Raw genomic sequence first — 12,738 nt, 5'->3', positions numbered from 1 at the left:
GAGTTGGATACACATTAAAGTTAGGTATTCTGGAGCAGTGTCCAAAATACAACAGCAGAAGACTTTCTGGGCTTCAAACCTGTAAGCTTGTTTATCTGCCCAGCTTCTTCTTCAGTATGCTCTAAGATTTCCTTTTAGTGATATCCGTATGTATATATGAGGTGTAAGTGCTGGGGAGTGTCTCCCTGTACCATCGTTACTCTAGAAATACAGGGGCTCAGCAGTGCAACACTGAAATAGTGAGGGAAATGCCTTTGTCTCCTGTTTCCTATTAAAACCAGGAAGAGCGGTGGATTTTGAGCACAGGAGGGATGTGTCACAAACGCTGCAGAAGACGCTGCAGGTCCACAGACAGAAAAAACATCCAAGAGGAAGTTATCAAAAGAACACAATGTGGCCACACCAAATATTCTGCACATCATTGTCGGTGCTGTTCACGTATCAGAGGTATCGCAGGACAGCTCTGGAGTCATTTTTACAAGCTGGAGAACTTCGACATCGTTCTGGCTGAGGGAACTACCTTAAGAGGAAGGCAGAGGAAACACAGCACTGCTTCTCATCAATTAGTCTGAAGGAAGTCATGTGACAGCAGCAGCCAGATCCTGGTCCCAGGCACCACAGGCCAGCACACCTATAGGTCCACACACGTGCACACGTTTCCATTCTGTGCTGCAGTCCCTGAACTCCAACACACAGAAACCCCAGACAGGTGATTCTTCTACACACTAAGGACAGAAATGCAGGAGCAGCAGGTGGCACAGTGGTTACCTTGCATCCAAAATGACCAAGGTTTCAATGCACACTCCTACTGTAATACCCTTTATCATGGTAATCACTGTGCATTAACACAGCAGAATTACCCAGCTATTTAAATGGGTAAATGAGTGCAAGCGGCACAGTGTACAAACCTAACTTTGCAAGTTACTTTACAGAAAAATGTCAGATAAATGAACAAATTAAATACAAAGGTTTCTAGTTTATCTCCCATCCATCCATCCATCTTCCTCCGCTTTATCCGGGGCCGGGTCGCGGGGGCAGTAGTCCGAGCAGAGTCCTCCAGACTTCCCTCTCCCCGCACACCTCCTCCAGTTCCTCTGGGGGAACCCCAAGGCGTTCCCAGGCCAGACGGGAGACATAGTCTCTCCAACGTGTCCTGGGTCTGCCCCGAGGCCTCCTCCCAGTGGGACAAGCCCGGAACACCTCCCCAGGGAGGCGTCCAGGAGGCATCCGGAACAGATGCCCGAGCCACCTCAATTGGCTCCTCTCGATGCGGAGGAGCAGCGGCTCTACTCCGAGCTCCTCCCGGGTGACTGAGCTCCTCACCCTATCCCTAAGGGTGCGCCCAACCACTCTGCGGAGGAAACTCATTTCTGCCGCTTGTATCCGCGATCTCATTCTTTCGGTCATGATCCAGAGTTCATGACCATAGGTGAGGGTAGGAACGTAGATCGACCGGTAAATTGAGAGCTTCGCCTTACGACTCAGCTCCCTCTTCACCACAACAGACCGGTACAATGACCGCATTACTGCAGACGCCGCACCGATCCGTCTGTCGACCTGCCGCTCCATTTTTCCCTCACTCGTGAACAAGACCCCAAGATACTTAAACTCCTCCACTTGAGGGAGCAACTCCCCCCTAACCCGGAGGGGGCAATCCACCTTTTTCCGAATGAGAACCACGGCCTCGGATTTGGAGGTGCTGATTCTCATCCCCGCCGCTTCGCACTCGACTGCAAACCTCCCCGGTGCACGCTGCAAGTCTTGACTTGATGAAGCCAACAGGACCACATTGTCCGCAAAAAGCAGAGACGAGATCTCGCGGCCACCAAAACAGACACCCTCCGTTCCCTGACTGCGCCTAGAAATTCTGTCCATAAAGATAATGAACAGAATCGGTGACAAAGGGCAGCCCTGGCGGAGTCCAACATGCACCGGGAACAGGTCTGACTTACTGCCGGCAATGCGAACCAAGCTCCTACTCCGGTCATACAGGGAACGAACAGCCCGTAGCAACGAGCCCCGAACCCCATAATCCCGAAGTACCCCCCACAGGATGCCACGAGGGACACGGTCGAATGCCTTCTCCAGGTCCACAAAACACATATGGACTGGTTGGGCAAACTCCCACAAACCCTCCAGCACCCTAGTGAGGGTATAGAGCTGGTCCAGTGTTCCACGGCCAGGGCGAAAACCGCATTGCTCCTCCTGAATCCGAGGTTCGACTATCGGTCGGATTCTCCTTTCCAGTACCCTGGCATAGACTTTCCCAGGGAGGCTAAGGAGTGCGATCCCCCGGTAGTTGGAACACAATCTCCGGTCCCCCTTCTTAAAAAGAGGGACCACCACCCCGGTCTGCCAGTCCAGAGGCACCGTTCCCGAACTCCACGCGATGCTGCAGAGGCGTGTCAGCCAAGACAGCCCCACAACATCCAGAGACTTGAGAAACTCGGGGCGGATCTCATCCACCCCCGGAGCCTTGCCACCGAGGAGTTTTTTGACTACCTCAGCAACTTCAGCCAGGGTAATGGACGAGTCCCCCTCCAAGTCCCCAGCCTCAGCTTCCTCTACGGAAGGCGTGTCGGAGGGATTGAGGAGATCCTCAAAGTACTCCTTCCACCGCCCGAGAACATCCTCAGCTGAGGTCAGCAGCGCACCACTTCCACTGTAAAAAGTGTTCGTGGAACACCGCTTCCCCCCTCTGAGTCGCCGGACGGTTTGCCAGAATCTCTTTGAGGCCGACCGAAAGTCTTCCTCCATGGCCTCACCGAACTCCTCCCAAGCCCGAGTTTTTGCCGCGGCGACTGCCAGAGCCGCGCTCCGTTTGGCCCGTCGGTACCTGTCAGCTGCTTCAGGAGTCCCATGAGCCAGCCAGGCCCGATAGAACTCCTTCTTCAGCTTGACGGCATCCCTTACTTCCGGTGTCCACCACCGTGTTTGGGGATTGCCGCCGCGACAGGCGCCGGAGACCTTATGGCCGCAGCTCCGAACCGCCGCCCCGACAATGGAGGCGCGGAACATAGTCCATTCAGACTCGATGTCCCCCACCTCCCTCGGGACCTGGTTGAAGCTCTGTCGGAGGTGGGAGTTGAAGACCTCTCTGACAGGGGCCTCCGCCAAACGTTCCCAACAGACCCTCACTATGCATTTGGGCCTGCCAGGTCTGTCCAGCTTTTTCCCCCGCCATCGAATCCAACTCACCACCAGGTGGCGATCAGTTGACAGCTCAGCCCCTCTCTTCACCCGAGTGTCCAAGACATATGGCCGAAGGTCAGAAGAAACGACTACAAAGTCGATCATCGACCTCCGACCTAGGGTGTCCTGGTGCCAAGTGCACTGATGGACACCCTTATGCATGAACATGGTGTTCGTTATGGATAAACCGCGACTAGCACAGAAATCCAATAACAACTCACCGCTCGGGTTCAGATCAGGGAGGCCGTTCCTCCCAATCACGCCCCTCCAGGTATCACTGTCGCTGCCCACGTGGGCGTTAAAGTCCCCCAGTAGAACGACAGAGTCCCCAGTGGGAGCGCTTTCCAGCACGCCCCCCAGGGACTCTAAAAAGGCCGGGTACTCTACACTGCCGCTAGGCGCATAAGCACAAACGACAGTGAGAGACCGTTCCCTGACCCGAAGGCGTAGGGAGACGACCCTCTCATTCACCGGGGTAGACTCCAACACATGGCGGCTGAACTGGGGGGCTATTAATAAGCCCACACCAGCCCGCCGCCTCTCACCTTGGGCAACGCCAGAATAGTGGAGAGTCCACCCTCGATCGAGAAGAGTGGTTCCAGAACCCAAGCTGTGAGTGGAAGTGAGCCCGACTATATCTAGACGGTATCTCTCAACTTCCCGCACCAGCTCAGGCTCCTTCCCCGCCAGTGAGGTGACATTCCAAGTCCCAAAAACCAGAGTTGGTGCCCGAGGTTTGGGTCGGCCAGGCACTCGGCCCCGACCACCGCCCAAATCACAATGCACCGGCCCCTTACGGTTTCTCCGGCAGGTGGTGAGCCCACCGAAGAGTTTATCTCCCATGAGAGGTTTTCATCAACACAAGTGAAACTCAATCTGTAAATTCCTTTTGATAAATATTTATATGGATTCGTCAGGCAATAATAATGAATACTTAAGGACAGAAAGTCTTCTCCATGGGGGGGCACAGTGGTCCAGCGGGTTTGGCCAGGGCCTGCTGTGTGGTGGGTCTGGGTTTCGAGTCCTACTTGGGGTGACTTGTGGCAGACTGGCGTCCCATCCAGTGTGTGTCCCCTCCCCCTCCAGCCTTGCACCCTATGTTGCCGCGTTAGGCTCCAGTTCGCCGCAGCCCCACTTCGGACAAGCAATTGCTGACTCTGTGTGTGTGTGTGTGTGTGTGTGTGTGTGTGTGTGTGTGTGTGTGTGTGTGTGTGTGTGTGTGAGAGAGAGAGAGAGTCTTGCCCGTAGCTTCCGATGGATGAAGCACCGATCACCTCTCTACGGAGTCAAAAATTGAACAACTGGACACAGTTTACACCCTTGAGATGCAAATGAACATCTGAAAAGCGAGGAAAACCCTCCAGGAAAATATATTTGTCCACGTGTTGTAAACAGGATCATGAATAAAGATGACATCAAAACAGGCAAAGCATGATAACCACTCAGGCATCTGCCTCCATTTGTATTCTGGTCCATTTCCTGTAGTACAGTAATTAGCCGATATGAATCTCATTGCAATTCCTTACATGGAGACAACATAGTTATTACACAACTACAGCACAGCATTGGCTGAAAAAAACATTTATCCCAGTAAGCAACACCGTTTACACAATAATTTCCCCCATGTTACACCATCTGCACAGCTAATACCTGCAGTCTCAACCCTCTAAAACTGGTGAAAGCAGAATCCAGCGAACCCAAAATACAAACACCTCAGCTGTGAAGTCTATAACACACTTCTCATTCATTGTGAGCTTCCTCACACCATACAACATACACTCCTTCAGCCATGTTCCTAAAGATCAACACCCCAAACCTGCACACGGGAGAGGATTTCAACCCAGACGACATGAGCAAAGCGAAAAGAGTAAAGCGCGTATAGGTGGCTCCACAGCGTTAACATGTCAAGGTGGCTGCAGGCCGGAAGTGTCCCGTGCTGCACTATCCACAAGTGTGTGTGCACTCCACACCAACTCATCCTAGCATCTCAGCCCACCACCCTCCTTGTCCATTATTTTTGATAACCCTCCCATCACCACCCATCCACCAAGTTTGCAAAATCTATTCAGCGCTAAAAGCTCTTCAGAAAGTGTGTGTGTGCGCACAAAACACTAGCAAAGCAAGAAAAGGCACAGTTTTCTGCTTAGAAATCATTTTTGTAGTACAGCTGCAAAGCGATTACAACACTCACGTGTTGCGATGCCTCTTCCTGTGCAACCCCGCAATTCCCCTGCAAAGAAGCTCCTGATGAACAGTGACACGAGAACCTTTTGTAAGATCCTCTTAAACAATCGCACACCCACAAAAGTCCATCTTTATCTTCCCGCTGCAAATATCAAATCCATCCAGACTTCTGTTTTCCTCACTTTGTTCACCCTCCCCAGGGCACCGAGACAAGGGAACGAAAAATAAAGATGTACGAGGCTGTGAAGGTCAGCAATCCAGGAGCTTCTGGAACTGCATGATTCACGCAAGGTGCACGCAGAGAGAAGTAAACACGGGAGCAGGAATGTGTGATTCTTAGGTGCTGCTGGATGAGCGGGAGGACAGCCTCACTTGGTCCAAGAGAGACAGACGCAGCAGGCGTCTGTTCCTAGAGGGTTTTCACCAGGCACAAAGCCCAGACACAGCCAAACTTCACATTTTCCTTGTGTCACGAAACCACTTAACTTATCATGCAGCCAATATGACCAATCAGCATGACTGTTAAAGTTCATAACACAGAATTTAACTTAGAGGCCAATTAATTATATATTATGGCAAGTAGCTTAATTTTTTTAAGAGTCTGTTGTATATACACAGCTAGGTAGGTAGGTAGGTGAGAGAATAAGCAGCTGGTACTGTTGTGGTTCGAGCTGCTGCCTTTGCTATATTACCCTTCAGCAAGGTACTTCAATGGGTATAAATGGGTTAACAATCGTAAGCAGCTTAACACTAAGTTGCTTTGAAGAGAACCGTCCGCCAAACAAATACATGAAAATTGGCGTTTCTTTGAGAGAAATATTATTTAAACAACAAATAATACTTTTTCACTCATCTTTATGTGAAATACCACACCACCCAAGGCAACTTACACTGCTAGATAATCAACTTCACATTTATCTACCCACTACAGTTTCATTTCAAAGTACCTTGACAAAGGGTACTATACTAGGAATGGGATTTGAACCAAAAACCTTTAGGTTACCAGGGAAAGCCACAAAACGCTAAATAATAAGAAAAAAAGTCCTCTTAAAAAAGTAGCAGAGAATGACTTTTGGCGGCTCCGTCTTGAGTCCACACAGCGCTTCCATGAAGCACAGCTCAACAGTGCGACATAGCACTTTCTAAGCCTAGGTACTTTCAGCTTCCTCACTGCAGCACAGCCTCCTCTGAACACAACGTGACCAAACATATAATTACATTTAAAGCTGATACCATACTGTATTACTCTGAACTGTGGGAACATAGTCGATACAAAATGAAACTGTGCCAAGGAAGCGGTACAGCGGTACTCCAGACTGGCACACCGCCTCAGCTACAAGATCCTGGTATCCAGCACAGGGCTTTGCACTTTCAGTAACATACACAGCTGGAGAGCGTTCGATAAACCAGCTTACCAAAGTGGGTGTAAAAACAACAGATCTGGCTGAAATACATGGGGGAGGGGGGGTTGGTATAAACAACAATTCTTGTCCACAATGCTGATTGTGCATATTTAGCCCCGCCATTGTGTAGCCAGAATTTGCATATGCATGACTTGGGATGTTAGGGTAAGCCAAAGGGGAGCATCTGCAAAGAAAAAGCACCCATTAATACAGCAGTTGTTGTACCCAACAGCAAATCTCAAAACTGACCTTTTCGAGCTCTTAACGTGTCAAAACGGACACGCAAACAGGTGAGCTACAACTGAGACAAAATCTGAAGTATGACTGACTCAGAAACAAGGACGTCATATCCAGCCTGCAAAACAGCAACGAAATGGCTTGAAGTGGGGTGACTGACTGTAGATCTTCTCTTATTACATTCTCCGATCATGGAAATAAATATTGAATAAACTGCATCCTGTATATATATATATATATTTTATTTGTGCTTTTTTTTTTTTTTTTTTGTTTTTTTTAAAATCAGTCCCTGCAGGAACATGTGAAGTAGTTGTTTCATTGCCAAGACAGTGAAACTGCACAGGAAATAAATTATTCAGATGTAAAAAAAAAACACCTCAGAGGACTGACGCTTTATTACTTCCACTGCTGTTTTAGAGAGAGAGAAAAAAAAGTGATATTTCTGCCAGGTTCCACAGAGGAACAAACATACTTCTTGTTTTGTAATAATTGAAAACACGAGTACATGACATGAATAAGAATTTTGTTCCGTTATTTCATCAACCGCTTGTCGTACGCAGGATCGCAGTGGTCTGGAGCTCATCCCGGGAGCCTTGGATAAAAGGTGTGGTAGACCCCTGGACGGCACTTCAGTCTATTGCAGGGCAAGAACACACACTCATTCTCACTCTCTCACACACACACACACTACAGGCACTGTCGAATCTCCAATTTTGAGAATGTAGGACAGCGGGTAGTGTAGTTAGAACTTCTGCCTTTGGATGCAAAGGTCGCAGGTCTGAATTCCACTTCTGGCTGTAGCACCGTTTAGCAAGGTACTTACGCTAAATTGTTGCAGTAAAATTACCCAGCTGTATAAATGTGTAAATAACTCTAGGTAGATTAACATTATAAGTCGCTTTGGTAAAAAGCATCAGCCAAATGAACAAATGTAAATGCGCACTGTTAAGGCATTTTAATGTTCACTTAATGAGCAGAAAACAGAGTAAGAGGAAAGTCACAAACAGGCAAAGCCCCTTCCCGTTGTTCTTAAACCTGAAATCCCAAATAAACATTGTTAAACTATTTTTTCTTAAAAAAGAAAAGTCAGTTTCACTTTGTTTGTTGTGGTTGCATATATTTTAAATCCCCCACACCAATCCATAAAGGGTCAATGTGTCCGACTCGCCGTTACCGGGAAGCGCAGGACCCCAAACATGAACAACGTGGCGTGCTGAAAAGGGATGTGCGATGCCATTTAAATATGGCTGCAAACAACTCAGCTGGAACACCAAGAAGCACCAGGAAACACTGCTGTCACATGCTGCCGCTGGATGGGATGGGATGGGATGGGGAGGGGGACAGGCCACATGACATCCACCTTCATGGCAGAACAGTTAATCCCCTCCAGATGTTAACATCAAAAACAGAGGCACGCTGACATGAAGCCCAGCATGATGAAATGGTGTGGCGCATCATCGCTCCCCTCATAGGATGAGTTCGTGTCATTAATGTATTAAATTCATGCATTAATGTGATGATTCCTTGTCAGATGGTGGCAGACAGATGGGTTCCGCCGTGCCCCTCGTACCTCCAATGCACAGTTCGTGTGTGAATGTCTGGATGTGTGTGGGGCACCAGAGGGTTTCGTGCCCTTTCTGTGACACTGCACCCGTCTCCATCACCCCATCGCGTGCGTTTTCACTTAAATCACGCGGACACATTCAGCACTGACCCTCACTGTGATGCTCAGTTCAGTCCACTTCTCTAGGGTGGGGGCCCTCCTCACCCCCTCCCTCTCCCACCCTCTTACCTCCTCCAGGACGTTGACTGTGTTCCGGCAGCTCTGCAGGCGGGTCGTGAAGCTGGACGTCGTGGGGGAGTTGTAATCCTCCGTGGTCTCCGACAGGAACTCGGACACTGAGATCTGATCCGGCATCCTTCAGGATGGGGTTCGGGGGGACAACCAGAAACGCCTAAATCATTAAAACCCCAGATCCTGAACGCTGGACCCCCGGGCGAGCCCTCTCCGCGAGCTGGCGGCGTGGAGCTCTTCTCCAGTCTCCTCTCACTCCTCCTCCTGCAAGTGCACGAGATCGCAGCCTCCTGGCGTCTCGCGCAGAAGCTACGCTCTTTCGTCACTGAGCGCCGTTGGATTGTTCCCCTCGCGCTGCTCAGTGGCACGCGCTGGCGGCGAGGATGTCCTCAGCGCGCGGTTTCCCTTTCCGATATTTCTGCCCGCTGTTCCCGCTGCCTCGCTCCACTCGCACGTCCTCCGCGTTCTGAGACGCACGCACACTCTCGCACCACGGTGCGTCCGCGCGTCTTTCTCTTCCACCCTCCCGCCGCCGATCACGGGGGCACGCAGGGAACGAGCGAACGAGCGAGCGAGCGAGCGACTGCGCGCGTGCCTCCGGATTCTCGGACCGCCCACTACCCCCCCCCTCCGCAAATGAAGGCAGGCGCGAGGCACAAAAAGCGATGAAGAGCTCGCGCTGAGGTGCTGCTTTTGCTGCAGTTGCAACAACAACTCTGTCAGATGTTCTCTGCAGTGGCGTGACTGTAAAACTTTAATAGAGCGCTGTTATGTCGAGCAGTTTGTTATTTTTATTTGTTTTTTTTCCCCCAGCTGACTTTGTTTTTCCTTTCCGGGCATCGCCGCCCTTCACTCTCCCACCCTGTCACACAGGAGGAGACTGAGTGAGTCAGTCTGGACCTGCTTCAAAACGGTGTTATTTCCATTTACCTTCCGCACCCTCGTCCACCACAAATATCTCCCTCTTTTTGTCCGCGGACTCCAGCCCGTGCTTTTTTGCACTCTTCTATCAAAGAGCGGTTTTAATAGCTCAAAAAATGGCTTCGTGAACCTTCACGACGGGTTACTGTGCGACCAGGGGGCCTCGCGCCGCACATCTGCGTGCTGACGTCACTCCATTCACGGAGCGCTCGCGCTCCCAGGGGCGAATTGGATGCTGTAACAGCGGCCCCTGGAGGCCATCGGCTGCACCGCACGCAACCGACTCTGGGGCTCGTCCTGCTTGCCGAACTTCCCCACAGCAGTAACTTGGAGAACACGGAGGATTTATTGCACTTCATCGCATCATAGAAAGATCTGCGACTCAGGTGTCAATTCTGAATTTGTTCGCGATGCGCAACTAAAGTCCACTGTTAATGCACGTGCTCACAGCTGAAAGAAATGCGGATTCATGCCCAAAACTGTGCTCGCTCGCCATCGCGTACAGCAGGAATGAATTTGTATGTAAAATAAAAGGGTTTAATAAACAAATGAGTGTACATCAACACACAATGAATAATACGTTGCAATAATTTCTGCTGAAAGATAAACGTGGCACGGCAAAAAAATCCATTAGCAACAAGAAGAACGAATAAAAAGTGGAGGCGACGAGGAGGGGGGGGGCACCTACCGGTTCCATAGCGAATCTTTCGAGGAAAAGCTCGATAATCGCGAGGACGAAGATCTCATGACTTTATGGTCACCCTGAGAAAATCTCCTGCACGAAACAAGCGATCACGTGAGCGCACTCAATTTCAACGTGTGACTTGAGCTTCTCCACATGTTCCCGCGTGCTGCTCATCTTCCATCATTTTGCGCAGCCTTCTTTGTCTTGACATTTTGAAATTATGAAATGTATTTACGGTAACTGATCAGCAAATGATGTACACACTGAAGTGAACCGTGGTAACTGACTGCACTTTCAGCTCTTTACCCCTGGCGGGTACAGGGACAGCGGAGGAAGGAAGAGATGTTTCACTTTTTAACTGTTTCGGTATTCAATGCGAGTAACGTGTTACAGTGTAAAACAGTGAGTGTTACACTGTTTATTTGTTCGTCCAATAACGGTGTCCCGTCTCATCTGATGAGCGCACGACTCCGAGCCACCTCTGATTTACTCATCTGCTGTGTAATTTACAGTGTTTTACTGTGGGACTCACCGAGACTGCAGCAGCTGAACCCCCAGGATTGTCGATCCGCGGCTGAAGATCTCCACAAAGCAACATGTTCAGGTCATTTTCTTGAGATCTTCAGGCCGGCGAGAGCATTGCGAGGCCATCGGCTGGTGGTAAAGTGTCGAGAGAGAGAGAGAGAAAGAGCACTGATTTCCCGTAAACCGCAAAAGAGCCGCGCCGGGGCAGGGAGGCAAAGAGGCAGGGCTGGGGAGGGGCAGGCAGGGGCAGGCAGGGGCAGGAAGGCACAGGGTAAGGCTGCCATGTGAAGCGCGCGCAGCAGACGCGCTCTGGGAGGCCGGGGCAGGAAGGCAGGGGGACAGAGGAAGCGTAGGAAACCTGAGAGCCGGGAAAACACCCCGTCCTGATGGAGTGTCTTTCCCTTCTCTGCTGTTGCCTAGGAAACGGTGGGCGTAGGGTCTCTTGTTCTGCAGACAATAACAACTAAAGGGTGCACAATTAAACATCATCGGTGACCATATGGAATATGGAAAAATGTTGAGATCGAAAAAAAAATAAGGAATACATTTTTATATTGTGCAGAAATCAGTATCATATGTGACTAAATGGTGTCACTTTCGAGATACACTTGGCAGACTTTGTGTGATGAGGTTGTACATCGAGACGTCCTGCTACGAACGATCGAGTAATGAGTTTTCGGAGATTTTTCCCCCGTTTTTTCATTTTAATTGTGTTTACTTTCACCAGTCTATGTTCAAGAATCTGTTTTCGTGGCGCGAATGTCAACTGCGGTTCCGCGTCCAGTCGTTAGGTGGCAGTAAAACGCACTCAGAGGACTGGATTACTTCTGTTACGCTTCTATTGCTATCATATATAATAAACCAAGGTTAAAGTGGCTTTATGCTGACAAATGTGACGAGTTTTTTTTAAGTTAATAGAAGATCATTAAAAAGCAATGTAAAAGTTTGGTGTCCCATCCACAATGCATCCTGCCTCCGACCCTGATTCCACCACAGGCTCTAGTCTAGACTAAGCTGGGGCAGCTGCTAGTGTAGTGATTACAGCTACGGCATTTGGACCCCCAAGGTCACAGGTTTGAGTCTCACCTCCAACAACGGCACCCTTGAGCAACATTGTTACCCTAAATTGCTCCAGTAAAAATTACTAAGCTGACTAAATTACTATGTATCTTAACTTTGTAAGTTACTTTTGAGAAAAGTGTCAGTTAAATGAATGAATGTAAATGGACAATAGATGAAAATGAAATAAAGAAATCTCATAGGGAATTTCTAATTAATTACAGTTTTATCTGAGGTTTTTACACCCTTTTTTAAGCTTTTATTGATTGTGACTCTGTGGTAGCAAATATGAACAAATCAAGTTATGAACAGACTCCTGGGCCCAACTGTCTGTAAGCTCAGCACCTAATGAGACAAGTATAAATAAGAATTGTCAACTGTAATTACGTGACCCCTTTGTCCAAAGTGACAATGCACCGCTCTGGCCTCCCGCTGTAGGTAAGATTCACTGATCCTGTTACAGTTTTGGTCACACCAGGTCTGCCACGATGTGTTTGATCTCTCCGCATTAGCTGCTATGACACGATGAGCTTGTTGCTCCAGGGGAGACCGACACGCCACTGTTTCACCGGGGGCAAAGGAGGAGTGCCGCAGCCTCTCATTGTGCAGGAATCCCTACTGCGAATTCCAAGCATTCTTCATTCTGCAGTCATTTCAAGGGGCTGATCCCTGCCTGCTGCCCCCGTATAGCAGTGCAAAGGGCTACAGGGTTTGGGGCTCACGGGGGAGCAGCAAAC

At 49.5% G+C, this 12,738-nt stretch overlaps 1 protein-coding gene across 6 annotated transcripts in view; it reads right to left on the bottom strand.

Moving 5' to 3' along the window:
* The window catches only part of asap1a (ArfGAP with SH3 domain, ankyrin repeat and PH domain 1a), an 89,896-nt gene extending 78,784 nt beyond the window's left edge, over positions 1-11,112 (bottom strand). For 2 of the 6 annotated variants that reach the window (XM_018757758.2, XM_018757761.2), the window contains exons 1-3: positions 10,950-11,110; positions 10,421-10,507; positions 8,809-8,935 (exon numbers count right to left, since the gene is read on the bottom strand). In XM_018757758.2, the coding sequence (XP_018613274.1) occupies positions 8,809-8,935; positions 10,421-10,479 (186 nt within the window). In that variant the 5' untranslated portion in view covers positions 10,480-10,507; positions 10,950-11,110. Of the gene's footprint in view, positions 1-8,808; positions 8,936-10,420; positions 10,508-10,949 lie in introns of all 6 variants that reach the window. The other 4 variants (XM_018757759.2, XM_018757760.2, XM_018757757.1 and 1 more) reach the window with 3 other exon arrangements.
* Between the last annotated feature and the right edge of the window lie 1,626 nt (positions 11,113-12,738).

The sequence above is a fragment of the Scleropages formosus genome, chromosome 7 (assembly GCF_900964775.1).
Source record: "Scleropages formosus chromosome 7, fSclFor1.1, whole genome shotgun sequence".
Lineage (NCBI taxonomy): Eukaryota > Metazoa > Chordata > Actinopteri > Osteoglossiformes > Osteoglossidae > Scleropages > Scleropages formosus.
The sequence above is the reverse complement of the archived record's forward strand: the minus strand, read 5'-3'. Positions and strand labels throughout refer to the sequence as shown.